Source organism: Stenella coeruleoalba (genome assembly GCF_951394435.1).
Source record: "Stenella coeruleoalba genome assembly, chromosome: 15".
In the NCBI taxonomy this organism is placed as follows: Eukaryota; Metazoa; Chordata; class Mammalia; order Artiodactyla; family Delphinidae; genus Stenella; species Stenella coeruleoalba.
The window spans coordinates 17608635-17622490 of record NC_137161.1 but is presented as its reverse complement, the minus strand read 5'-3'; the positions used below and the strand labels follow the sequence as shown (position 1 = coordinate 17622490).

Here is a 13856-nt window from a genome sequence, read left to right as displayed (position 1 = left end):
AAGAGCAATGGGTAGAAACTACAATAAACGATATATTTAAGTCAGTTAAAAAAAAGCTTTCTTAGAGCCACAGCCTCCACAAAGATCAGCAAAGTTACCACATAAAGAAGTGAGTTCTCTGTCATTGGAGGTATTCAAGAATAAGCACTAACATCATCAAATAAATGCTGGAGAGCATGTAGAGAAAAAGGGACCCTCCTACCCTGTTTGTGGGAATGTAAATTGGTGGAGCCACTATGGAGAACAATATGGAGGTTCCTTAAAAAACTAAAAATAGAGTTACCATATGATCCAGCAATCCCACTCCTGGGCATATACGCAGAGAAAACCTTAATTCAGAAAGATACCTGCATCCTAATGTTGATAGCAGCATTATTTACAATAGCCAAGACATGGAAGCAACCTAAATGTTCATCATTTGAATGGATAAAGAAAATGTGATATATATGTATATATACATATATATACATATATATATATATATATATATATATATATATATACACACACACACACACACACACACACAATGAAATACTACTCAGCCATAAAAAAAGAATGAAATAATGCCATTTGCAGCAACATGGATGGACCTAGACATTATCATACTAAGTGAAGTAAGTCAGCAAGAGAAAGACAAATATCATATGATATTACTTATATGTGGAATCTAAAAAAATGATACAAATCAACTTATTTACAAAACAGAAATAGACCCATAGACATAGAAAACAAACTTATGGTTACCAAAGAGGAAAGGGGTTGGAGGAGTTTGGGATTAACAGATACATTACTATACATAAGACAGATAAACAACAAGGTACTACTGTATAGTGCAGGGAACTATTTACAGTATCCTGTAATAAACCATGATGGAAAAGAATATGTAAATATAACTGAATCACTTTGCTGTACACCAGAAAGTAACACAACATTGTAAATCAACTATACTTCAATTAAAAAAGGAATAATTATTAACATCAGTTAACTGTGATATTGTAGTATTGACTGAAGCACTGTTTTGTACGCAGGGGGAGGGAGGGAGATATTGGATGACCTTTCAGATCCTTTACAGCCCTGTGATTTTGTAATGTTATGACTGGCACTCCTCAGTAGCCAAAAAAATATTTGACACAAAAAGGTTACCTTGTCTTTGGGAGAAAAATACTTCCTAATGTGACTAACGGTAATGATAAAGGGGTTAGCAGTCACTGATTAAGTAAAACATGTTTAGTGCATTAATAGATATCAAATTTATAGGTATTCTTTTATAGATGAGGAAATTAAGTCTTAGATCTGCATATGATTTGCCCAAGTGAAACACCTTTCTATCCTCTAATACAGGGGTCTCAGAATTTTTTTCTGTAAAGGGCCATATAGTAAATATTTTAGGCTTTATGCAGCATACAGTCTGTCTCAACTACTCAAGTGTACTGCTGGAGCATCAAAGCAGTTACAGACCGTGGAAACGAATAGGCGTCACTGTATGAAAAACCAAAAGCCAAAAACCAACAACGCTTTACTCACAAAAAAAGGCATGGGTCAGGATGATTTGGTCCACGGGCCTTAGTTTGTCAACCTCTGCTCTAAAGTCATGCTGCCTTCTCATTTAAGAATGGGAAAACAAGGCAAGACATGGCCTCCATGTGGCCATACTTACTCCATTTGCTTTGCTGAGTGCCTGGAAGTAGATGCTGTAGCTTTTCAGAGGGGAAAGAGGTGGGTTCCAGTAGCCATTGTATGTCTTGTTGTCACCCACTGTAAATGGCTGGGTGACAGGCAGGTTGGCAGGCTTCAACTCAGCAGCAAAGTAGTGCAGAGAATCGAGGCTGGAGGCATTCCTATAGCTCACCGGCACCGAAAAGCACTCAATGATGTCAGCTGCCCTCCGTGACTTCTGAAGTCGCTCCTCCTTGACAACCAGCTGATAAACACTGGACGGGAAAGAGGAGAGGCAGATGAGCAACCCCCTGGAGGGATGAACTTTTATCATCGTCACTTCTGTCTGCAACTCCCTCCTGAGCTTCAGACTTATAAACCCGCTGTTTTGTAGAAACAGATTTCCATTTAGATGTTCCAAAGCCAGCTCACACTGCGTATGTCCAAAAATGCAACTCAGTTTCAACCCCTACAAACCTGTATGTTCCTCTTCTCCATTTCTTTCCTTAGTGAGGGTAGCACTGCTCATCAAGTGGCCAGATCTTGAAGACGGGGCTCACTCTCATTTCCTGTATCCTTGGTTTGCACTCTACTTTGATCAACAAGCTCTGTTGACTTGATATCAGCAATCTGAACCTGCCCCTCCCTTTTTTTCTCCTCCCATCAAACTGTTGAGGTTGGGCACTTCCCCACCTCTTAGCTGAACTCAGCTAGTCTCTTTGCCTCTAATTGATTGGATCAACTCACCAGTCAATCCACTGACCTTCCTGAACATAAACACTGTCCCTCTTCAAGCACGTTCATAGGCTCTCCATTCTTCAAACGAGACAATCTAGACTCCTCATCCTGACCTTTGGGGCACTTTGTCTGGCTTCTAGTCTACCCCTCAGACAGTCTTATGGTAAACCCCTCATTGCAGCTGCTGCAGACCCCATGCTATCGCACAAACCTCCTTTGGATCCCAGCCTATGCCATCACCAGTTCGTGCTTCCTCCATCTGCAACGCCCTCTCATTCAACTTCTGCCTGTGGAAGCCTTTCTCTAAAGGCTAAGCCTGTCTTTCATCTCCTCTATGAAGCCGGTATAGATCCTCCAAATCTGAATGACTTTCCCCCTACTTCGCTCCTCCACTGTTCGTTCATGGCTATCTGCTCGGGACGGCAATAACATAAGCATGGAACTGCTGTTTCTAGGTCTAGACTGTGACCTTTTAGGCAGTGGAAGTTGTGGCTTTGTTATCTCTGTATCACTCTCCTCCATCCACATACTGCTCAGCAGGTTGCCTGATACCTACATAGTGATCAGTGAATGCCTGTTCAAATGGACCAAATTGAACTAAAATTGAAAATAAGCATGAAACCCAACCTGACAGGATGCAGAAACCCTAATCAAGATAAACAGTGATTCTTCTGAGCTCCTATCTAGTGATCTCACACATTCCCTTCAACTTAGAAGGACTGTAAGAAGGTGTTAATGTGTGAAGAGAGATGACGAGCCTTTTTAAAACACCAACTGTATGCCAAATGTGTGGGCTCCTTTTATAAAAGTTATCCTAAATTTTGTGAATTTTGATAACATTTTACTATCTCTTCAAATGCCCACAGTTTGTAGTTCTCTTGAATAAATGCTTTTTTTTTTTTTAAGATCTTTATTGCACATATCTCTGGGACTCATGATTTAAGCCAATTATCCAAAGAGTACCTCCAGGAACTTTTGCAAATTAATGAAGTGATTGCAGCAATGGCCTCAAACCAATCATTTAAAGATGACACAGTGAACGAACACACGGTTTATAAAAATGGAATGTGGTGAGTGCTACCATTCTTCAATCAGACTACCCATCTAAAGACACTTGGTTAAGAAGCACAACTTGGTGGAGACAGAGGTACAGGATTATTTAATTAAGGAAAAAAGGCTACAGAGGGACTGACCCAAGGAAACATGACACAATCAATGTGTCAAGTCTTCCCCTGGATCTCCTTGAGCATGGGGATGGTCAGCAATGCGGATGGGAAACAAATGGGCATGTGAGTGCTGCCCCTGGATGAGTGATATGGGAGTGGAGGTGAGCAACAGCTCAATGAGATGCCTGCTATCTGCTGTGCACATCTGGACAAGAACTCAACAGCCCAGAGCGCATGTGAGTGACATGTGAGTGAATGTGGCCAACCTCTCTGGGAGTACAAACTACATCTGAGTATGAACGACGTCCAAATGAGGATCTGTAGGACCTGGGTGTCTGAAAGCTGAGCGAACATGTATACTCTCTGAATAAGTGGGGGTAACATCCAGACAAGTGTGAACCTGAGTGTTTGGACACCTAAATAAGTGTGTATGAAATCTGAGTGAGTGTCTCCAACAGCCCAAAGTGTGTGTATGTATTTGTGTGTGTGTGAGACATCCAAATGTGTATATAAAACTGAAGTCAACAGGGCTTCCCTGGTGGCGCAGTGGTTGAGAGTCTGCCTGTCAATGCAGGGGACACGGGTTCGTGCCCCGGTCTGGGAAGATCCCACATGCCGCGGAGCGGCTGGGCCCATGAGCCATGGCCGCTGAGCCTGCGCATCCGGAGCCTGTGCTCCGCAATGGGAGAGGCCACAGCAGTGAGAGGCACGCGTACCGCAAAAAACAAAAAAACAAAAAAACTGAAGTCAACAAATAATTAAATTAAATTATGACTTTAATATTCATCCTATCCTCAACCCTGAGGTCTTTTTCAATGGTACCATCACTATGTTTATCAGGTCAGTTAAGCTCAAAACAGTCCCTGAAAAACAGCACAAAGACCCAAGTCCCAAACTCAGGTCATGGGGTGAGAGTGGAGGAGCACCTATGCCAGTTTTCAAGACCTGTATTACTTTACATATAACAAGAATCTCGAGTAAAACTGAAGCTGGCTAGTGTGCTAAGGGCTACTTGTTGAGGGTCCATTACTCATGTGACTCTAATCTATGAGGGAAAGGGCAAAAAGGAATTAAGAGAAAAGGAGCAACAGCCTCTTGGGTTCACCTGTCCACGCTTGCAATAGCACCTACAATACTCTACACTGGGCTTGGGGGGCACTCAACCGATCCAGCCCTCACGCCCTCTTGACCAGGTCGGGAGGGACCAACAGCCTCATCCCTAGAAGCAGGACGTTGAAAAGAGCTATGGGTCCCTGTTTTCCCCTGAGGCCCAGCCTATCCCTAATCACCACTTGGGTTAATCCCACCCACACGAGAAGACCTCTGTCTCTGTTTCTCAGCCCAGAACTCTCATGCCACCCTTGAATCCTTCTGTCATCCTTACCCCAAAACCTTGGGAGCTTCACTGGGGCTGGATTCCACTCCCTAGAATCATTCTGTTGTCCCTGTCCCTCCGATAATGGGATGGATCAAGAAGCGTCACAAGGCTGGCCCGAGGGCTGCCCATGAGTGGCATGAGATTCTGCAGTCGTGGACAGCCAAGCAGTGGGGTTTTCGCTGAGCTCTGACACGTGAACGCTGCCAAGGGCTACAGAGAGAGGCAAATCATCTCTCCAGGGGTCAGCCTGCGACCCCACTGCCCCCTCCTCCCCACCAATCTGATTATTGAGGACTCACTTGTCAATTCAACCAAACTCAGCAGCCCGATTACAGATGAGGAAACTGAGGCTGAGTGCCACATGGGTATCAAACAGCAGCAAAAGTAGAAATCCAGACCCACGGTCAGTTCAGTATCCTTTCTTTTTCTCTACCTTCCTTCTTCTTCCATAAGCCAACAAAATGTGCAGAGGGCCTTCCAAGCATTTTTTTTTTTGTTTTTTTTGCTTGGTAGCTGAAATTGCATAGCTCTATTCCACCCAGCCTCGTCTGAAATCACGAAGACTAGCAAAGGACATTTTTGGGGTTAAACTGTGCTGTCAACATGTGGTTCACATACAATTGGGATCAATGTGCCAGAGCACACCCAGCAGCTTCCTGAGGCCCACTGTGTCTGTAGTCTGTCCATGCAGAGGCAAATCTACAACTGCAGCCAGAAAGCTGTAAACCATTTCGTCATATAAATCTTTTTTTGCCAGGGAATGCAGCCTCTCTCAAAGATCTGGGAGTTCTGACTAAGGGGAAGGAGGTAAGAAATGGCCGAGCAAGTTATGCGACTTTCCTGTCCCTGAACTACATGCTGTAGGAAGCGGTGGGAGAAAAACGAGAGAGGGGGCATTCTTTTTGTTTCTGAGGTAACTTCATTCTCATCAGCATTCTCTTGAAAATATATTTATCGAAGCTCTTTTCAGCTCGCTGGTGATGATTAAATCATACCTAAATGAGACTACCCACTCTCCCCAGCCCAAGTCATTATCTCTAGTGCAAAATAAGTGGTTAGAATAAACTATTCAGGATCATTTGTAAAAAGACAGGATTTTTTTTAAGTAGAAAATTCCTGATAGTACGAGAATAACTTATTCTTTTCTACGCTTACCTCACTACATACAATGTTTACTCATACATTTCCCCCTCCTGTGATACCTTCTCTATTTCTCCCAATGAGAAGATGGACATTTATGACCATATGTTCTGCATAATTTATTATAAGGGTCTCTTCTTTCAGGATCCTGAAAGCTAGGCTGCAACCTCACCTCAATGCATAAGGCCAAGGGGTATTTGTACCTCTTTCACCTCCTTAGCTTTGGTTTCCTCACCGTCAATGTCCATTGTTCATCCTCTTTCTACAGTGACTGATACGCTCCCTCCCCTCTCCTCCCTGACTCTTCAGACCCAGGCTTGCCAGCAACTTCTATATTTTAGTTTCAGTGTCTCCTGAGACAAGAATACTCTACTCTGGTCCAAAGTCCAAGACCCCAGCTCGTAGAGGTCAATAGCCTTAGATGCCTTTAAGAGCAAAACCTGCAGGAACCTCTGCAGGCTTGGGAAGAACCCTGCGGCTGGACTCTCATGCCTCCTCTGCTTTCCGAATTAATAGTTTAGAGGATGACTCACGCTCCTGTGACCAGGTACCACTGAGGGGCACCAGGGACCTATCAGACCCATGCCTCCATCATAGACACATCCTGTGGCGCCCTTTCTATATCCAGGGAAGATGTTTCCAGCCAGAGGCTGTATCCATTCAGAATGTTGAAGTCAGAAGACAGATAGAGGGTATGCTGCCCAACTTCAGAAAGTGGCATATTTGAGCCAATGTTCTCCCAGAAATAGGTTTGTTTTAGTTCAAGTTCTTCTAGAAACAGACCCTCAGCTAAAGTTTCAATGCAAATAATCTGTTAAAGAAGTGGTCCCAGGAGAAACCAGTAAGGGAATGAGGGAAGAGGAGAGAACAGGGCAGAAGCTAAGTAAGAATATGATTTCAAGGCAAGGTCCCAGACTCAATCTGATCCCATAGGGAGCTCCGGAGCATAAATTGTACCCCCCAGTTTGTCTTATCTCAAGCCAAGGGTATTTGAGCCTCTGATACCAATCAGTTATTGGTTATGGACCCTCCTGCAGAGACAAACTCCCAGGTACTCCCAACTTTGTGGGTCAAACAAGGTGGCTCTGGTAGCCTAATGGCAACCCTTCAAAGATGGTCACGGTCAAGGGCCATTTGCATCGAAGCGCATAGAATATGGAGGATGGGCACATTGCAGGAAAGGGGAGATGAGGGGACCTCTATGAGCACCAACAGTTCCCCTACAGGGCACCTATGACCAATGACCACATGGGACTTGCATAAGAGCAGAGATCCAGTTAGGCAAAGTATTTTTCAACCTTTGTTTTCAGCCCAACTCTGTTGAGGCATATGGTAACATTCCATCAATCACAGTGGCTTCTCCACCAAGATTTCTTTTTTTTTCTTTTATAATATTATTTATTTATTTGTAAATTTGATTTACTTTTATAGCTGAAGTAAGTATAGTATTATACTTTTATAGTTATATAAGAGCCACAGGTACAAGAAGTTGATAAATATGTACAAGTATAAAATATCTAAGTAAGTGTAAAATAAAAATAGTTTTAAGTCCCGTGGAAGCCCCTTCAGGCAGCTCCCACATCCTTTGGTGGCCCCACTGATCACTGAGCACACCCTTGCTTGTAGGCACCACAAGATGTTCAAGGTTCACCTGTGCCCTCCTTCCCTGGAACCACAATCAGGCACTTCTGGGCACCAAGTAAGCTCATTGTACTGTTATACAATTGCTTCTATGCCCTTCAACTGGACAGAATTAAGGAATACAGTTTTTAATTGAAGTATAGTTGATTTACAATTTTGTGTTAGTTTCAGGTGTGCAGCAAAGTGATTCACTCATACATATGTGTGTGTGAATTCTTTTTCAGATTCTTTCCCATTATAGGTTATTACAAGATATTGAATATAGTTCCCTGTGCTATACAGTAGGACCTTGTTGTGAAATACCTTTTTAAACATCATAAGTTCATACTGATTAGTTCATACTGGTATTGCCAATTCAAATCCAGTAATATAAGATTCTTCGTTACCTTTCCCATATTTGTTTTTCCAAATTCCTACACCAAGAACCCTCATTTTCAATATCAATATTTTACTCATATACATTGTCACATGACACACACAAAATAGTTTCACAATTAACTCATCAACACTACAACCAACCTCAAAACTTATAAGTACAGTTCAAGATTTCTGAACTGCCCTGCTCTAGTTCCCTCCCAGATGGTTCAGTCCTAAAGCCATTAGACAGGGCAGAGCAAGCAGGCATCTGTACATGACGGGGGAAGCCATGGTGGCCCAGAGTAGGGAGTGGAAGCCCACCCAGCATCTCTGAGTCTGTTTCTGGAAGAACCCAACCTAAAAGACCTCTATATGCCTCAACTTCCTCATATTTAAAAATCAGGGTGTGGGCCTTCTTGAATGGTGGAGTGAGGAGCTCAGCACATTCTCTCTCCAAAGAGCAATGATTAAACTGAACAGTATTAGCAACGATAACAATTTTAGTAGTGACTGGAGGAAAATTTATAGCCTTAAATAACTATGTTAGAAAAGAAGAAAGATCTCAAATCATTAATCTAAGTATCTACCTTAAGACAGTAGAAAAATAAGAGCAAACTAAACTCTAAATAGGCAGAAAGAAAACAAGAATAAAAATTAGAGTGAAAATCAATGAAAGAAAAGTTGGTTTTTGAAAAGATCAACATAATTGGCAACTCTTTCTCTACACTGATCCAAAGACAAAGAGCTATGACATAAACTAACAAAATCAAGGATGAAAGAGGAGGCATCACTACTGAGCCTATAGAAATTTTAAAAATTACAAGGGAATGCTATGAAAAACTTTATGCCAAATAATAGACAACATAGATGAAACAGATAAATTCGTAGAAAGACAACTTGCCAAAATTGACTCATGAAAAAATAGAAAATTTCAATATACTCATAACAAGTAAAATAACTGAATTAGTAATTAAATTCTTCCCTCAAAAAGCCCCGCCCATATGGCAAATATTAAAACAATAAATAGTTCTGATATCCAGAAAATAGGAAATGCATCCTGACTCATTCTGTGAGGCTCTGATATCAAAACCAGAGTAATACATTACAGTGAAAGTAAACTACAGCATTATCCTTCATGAATATAGATCTAAAAAATATTTAACCAAATATTAGCAAACTAAATCTAGCAACATATGAAAAAGATTATACATCATGACTAAGTGGGATTTATTACAGGAATGCAAGGTTGATTTAATATCCAAAATCAATTAATGCAATACACCATATTTTTCAAATAAAGGGAAGAAACATCATGATAATTTCAACAAGTTCAGAAAAAATATTTGAAAAAAATCCAATGCATATTTATGATAAAAAAGTACTAACAAACTAGGAATAGAAAAAAACAACTTTCTAAATTTGGTAAGTCCATCTACAAAATACATAAAACTAATATCATACTCAAGGGTAAAAGATCAAATGCTTTCCCTTTAAAATCAGGAATAAGACAAGGACATCTGTTTAACATTGCACTAGAGATTCAAGCCAATAAAATAAGGCATTGTCCTAGAGATTCTAGTCAGTGAAGCTAGTTAATTCATTAATTAAAGGTACCCAGATTTGAAAGGAAGAAGTAAAACTTTTTACTTGCTGGTGACATTATTCTGTATGTAGAAAATTCTAAAGAATACACACACACACACACAACTTGAAATAAAACAATTTCAATAAGGTCACAAGATATAAGACCAATATACAAAAATGAATTATCTTTATCACTAGGGAAGGACAATCTGAAAATGAAATTAAGTAAACAATTCTATTCACAATAGTATCAGAAAGAATACCTAAAAATAAATCTAAACAAAAGATGTAAAATACTTAGACACTGAAAAGTATAAAAAACTGCTGAAAAAAATGAAGAAGATCTAAATAAATGAAGAGACAGTCCCTGTTTATGGATTGAAATAGTCAATATTGTTAAGATGGCAATTCTCAACAAATTTATCTATAGATTTAAAGCAATCTCTATCAGAATCCCAGAAGACTTTTCAAAAAAACAAGCATCTGATAAATTGGATGTTATCAGATTAAAAAAAAAATTGACTTCAAAAGACACTATTAAACCAATGAAAAGACAAGCTACATATTGAGAGAAAACATTTGAAAGGTATGCAAGGTATGCAAGGTATGATGACATATCTAACATACATAATGACACAGTACAACTCAATAATAAAAACACTAACAACCCAATTTAAAAATTGGCAAAAGATTTGACTAGACATTTCACTAACGATAAAATACAAGTGGTTTATAAACTCATGAAAAGATGGTCAACCTTAAGAGGTGTGGCCAAGATAGTGGTGTTGGAAGACCCTGAGCTCAGCTCCTCCCATGGGCACACCAAAATTACAACTATTTACAGAGTAGTTATCTATGAGAATGACCTGAAGACTAGCAGAAAAGATTTTCCACAACTAAAGATATAAAGAAGGAATCAAACTTATATGTGGAATCTAAAAAATAATACAAATGAATATATATGCAAAACAGAAACAGACTCACAGATACAGAAAACAAACTAGTGGTTACCAAAGGGAAGAGGCAAGGGGGGAGGGGCAAAGTAGGGGTATGGGGTTAAGACATACAAATTACTATGTATAAAATAGATAAGCAACAAGGATATATTGTACAGCACAAGGAATCACAGCCATTATCTTATAATAACTTTTAATGTAGTACAATCTGTAAAAATACTGAATCACTATGCTGTATACTTGAAACTAATATAATATTGTAAAGCAACTATACTTCAATAAAAAAATTTAAAAAATAAAAAAAAGAACAAAAGAAAATAAGACAACAACAATTAAAAAGAAACCACTCCCCTCCCCACTTAGAACAGCTATCAGTAAAAAGACAGACAATTGCAAGTGTTGACAAGGGTATTGGAAAACTGGAGCTGTCATACATTGCTGTGAGAAAGTCAAATGGTGCAGTTACTTTGGAAAATAGTCTGGAAGTTCCTTAAAAAGGTAAACATAAAGCTACCATTCATCCAGCTATTCCATTCATAAATACTTATCTATGTATGTCTATACATAAACTTGTATACAAATGTTAATAACAGTATTATTCATAATAGCCAAAACACTAAAACAATCTAAATGTCTATCAAGTGGTGAACAGATAAACAATATGTGGTATATCCATATAATGAAATATTATTCAGTAATAAAAGAAACAATTTACTAATATACTCTACAGTACAGATGAGGGTCAAAAATCTTATGCTAAATGACAGAAGCCAGATGAAAAACACTTTATATACTGTATGATTCCACTCACATGAAATGTCAAGAAATGCAAATTTATAGAGACAGTAATCAGATTAGTGTTTGCCTGGGACTGCAGGTGTGAACAGGAATCAACTGCACTCAGGCACAGGGTATTTTATGGTGTGATGAAAATTTTCTAAAATGGGACCGTGGTGATGGTTGCACAACCCTACAGATTTACTGAAAATCATTGAATTGTACACTTAAAACTGACTGAATTTTATGGTATGCAAATTATACCTCAATAAAGCTCTTAACGAAATGAGGGAAATGGACTGAGTAATCCTGAATGTTCTTTCTCCCTTCCAAAGAGTCTGTGCTTTAGTATTCAATGATGCACACATTTCAATACAGAAACGTTATGATAAACTTTCGGCATTATTGTACAAGATGGGCTAAGAAACAAGTGTGAGCTTTGTAATCCCCAACAGAATATAGCTTTGCAATTACATTCTGCACCTTAAAGGTCACTTGGAACTATGAAACTGAAATTTACAAAGATATGTCTTAGTTAGCCAACCTTTACTCCAAGGGTCTGGGAATTCCTGTTTTTGTTCACGATTTGCTTAGTCACAATAGCCATTAGAGGAGGCAAGGAAATGGGGAGAGGAATACATTTGCAGTTTATCATCAGAATACGTGCATGTGCATCTTTCCCTGGCTTCTGACTAGCTGTGTGATCTACTGCCCACTCTTTCATGTACTTAACTCATTTATTCATCAGGTTATTTATTGTACGACTACAGTGTAGCAGGTTAAAATTTGAATGTAATATGGCCCCTGGGCACTGGGAGCTCAGAACTGAGATGGGGGAAACATATATTAACTGTTCAGTACAGTTCAATATGGGGAGGGCAGAAGGAGGAACCTGGCCAGGGAAGGATTCTGAGAAGAGGGTTGCTTACAGGATAGTGTGAGGGTTAAATGGGATAGTGTGTCTAGAACATTCTTTCTACAGAGTAGAGTGCTTTTCCTAAAAGTTGGCTGGAGCCAAAACAACTGCTGCATGCATTATTATTACAGTGTTATCAAATTAGACCACAAAGATTTGCCTTGTTTTCCATTTGGACTCTTCTCCTGTGATTGAACTGCACTTAATACATTTAACAAAAGTGGATTTTGAGCAGAAATTTAAAGGAAGAAACATATGTTGTGTAAAGGGGCCATAACAATTCAAATGAAGAGTTCAAATTAAGTTTTAATTATTATCAGATAAAATCAAAAGAAACCTTAAAAGGAGAAACCAGACAACCATCTCATGATGGCTAGAGTGCCATATCTTCTTCTCAAATATTTAAAAGAAGTATAACTAGCATTAATTGAGCATGTACTTACTGGGGTGGAGATATTTTTTAAACCATAATGCAGAAGACTTAGCCCTCATGTATTTTCTCTTAATCACTGGTCCTCTCTCATTCACAATACCGTACATAAGCAACTCCCATGGTTCTAATTTCAATACATATCCAGAATCTGACCACTTCCATCACCTCCACAGCTACTACCCTATCAAGCCCCCATGATCTCTTCATTGGATTACTGCCATAGCCTACCAACTGGTCTTCCTGCTTCCAATCTTGCCCCCAACAATCTCAAAACAGTGGCTGGAGTGACCCTTTAAAAACATGACTCAGGTCACGACACTCCTGTGCTCAAAGCCCCGCTATGCCTCCCACCTTGTGTAGAGTAAAAGGCAGCATCTTTACAGTGTCTCCAAGGCCCTCTGTTATGAGGCCTCTTTGCTGTCCTTTGAATACCCTATAGGCATGTTCCCATCTTAAGGCCATCACATTTACTATCCTTGATGCCTGGAATGCTCTTCCCTCAGATATACATAACCCTTGGAAGACTTGCTTCTTCACCTCTGCTGGAGAAGTCTTACATGATCGCTGTATTTAAAATATCAACCTTGGGACATCCCTGGTGGTCCGGTGGGTAAGACTCTGTGCTCCCAACGCAGGGGGCCCAGGTTCGATCTCAGGTCGGGGAACTAGATCCCGCATGCATGCCGCAGCTAACAGCCCGCATGCCGCAGTTAAAAGATCCCACATGCTGCAACTAAAAGATTCCACATGCTGCAACTAAAGATCCCATGTGCTGCAACAAAGATCCCACGTGTTGCAACTAAAACCCAGTGCAGCCAAAATAAATAAATAATTTAGAAATTATATATTAAAAAAATAAAATAAAACAGCAACTCCAACCACATTATACCCTGTTACACTTCACTGCTTAATTTTTTGTGTGTGTGGTACGCGGGCCTCTCACTGTTGTGGCCTCTCCCATTACGAGCACAGGCTCCGGCCGCACAGGCTCAGCGGCCATGGCTCACGGGCCCAGCCGCTCCGCGGCATGTGGGATCTTCCCGAACCGGGGCACGAACCCTTGTGCCCTGCATCAGCCGGCGGACTCTCAACCACTGCGCCACCAGGAAAG

The 13856-nt window shown here is 40.2% G+C and overlaps 1 protein-coding gene across 1 annotated transcript in view; it reads right to left on the bottom strand.

Moving 5' to 3' along the window:
* The window catches only part of PTPRT (protein tyrosine phosphatase receptor type T), a 1078581-nt gene that overhangs the window by 243577 nt on the left and 821148 nt on the right, over window positions 1-13856 (bottom strand). Inside the window, 1 exon segment of the mRNA XM_079943946.1 lies at window positions 1661-1934. Within this exon segment, the coding sequence (XP_079800072.1) occupies window positions 1661-1934 (274 nt within the window).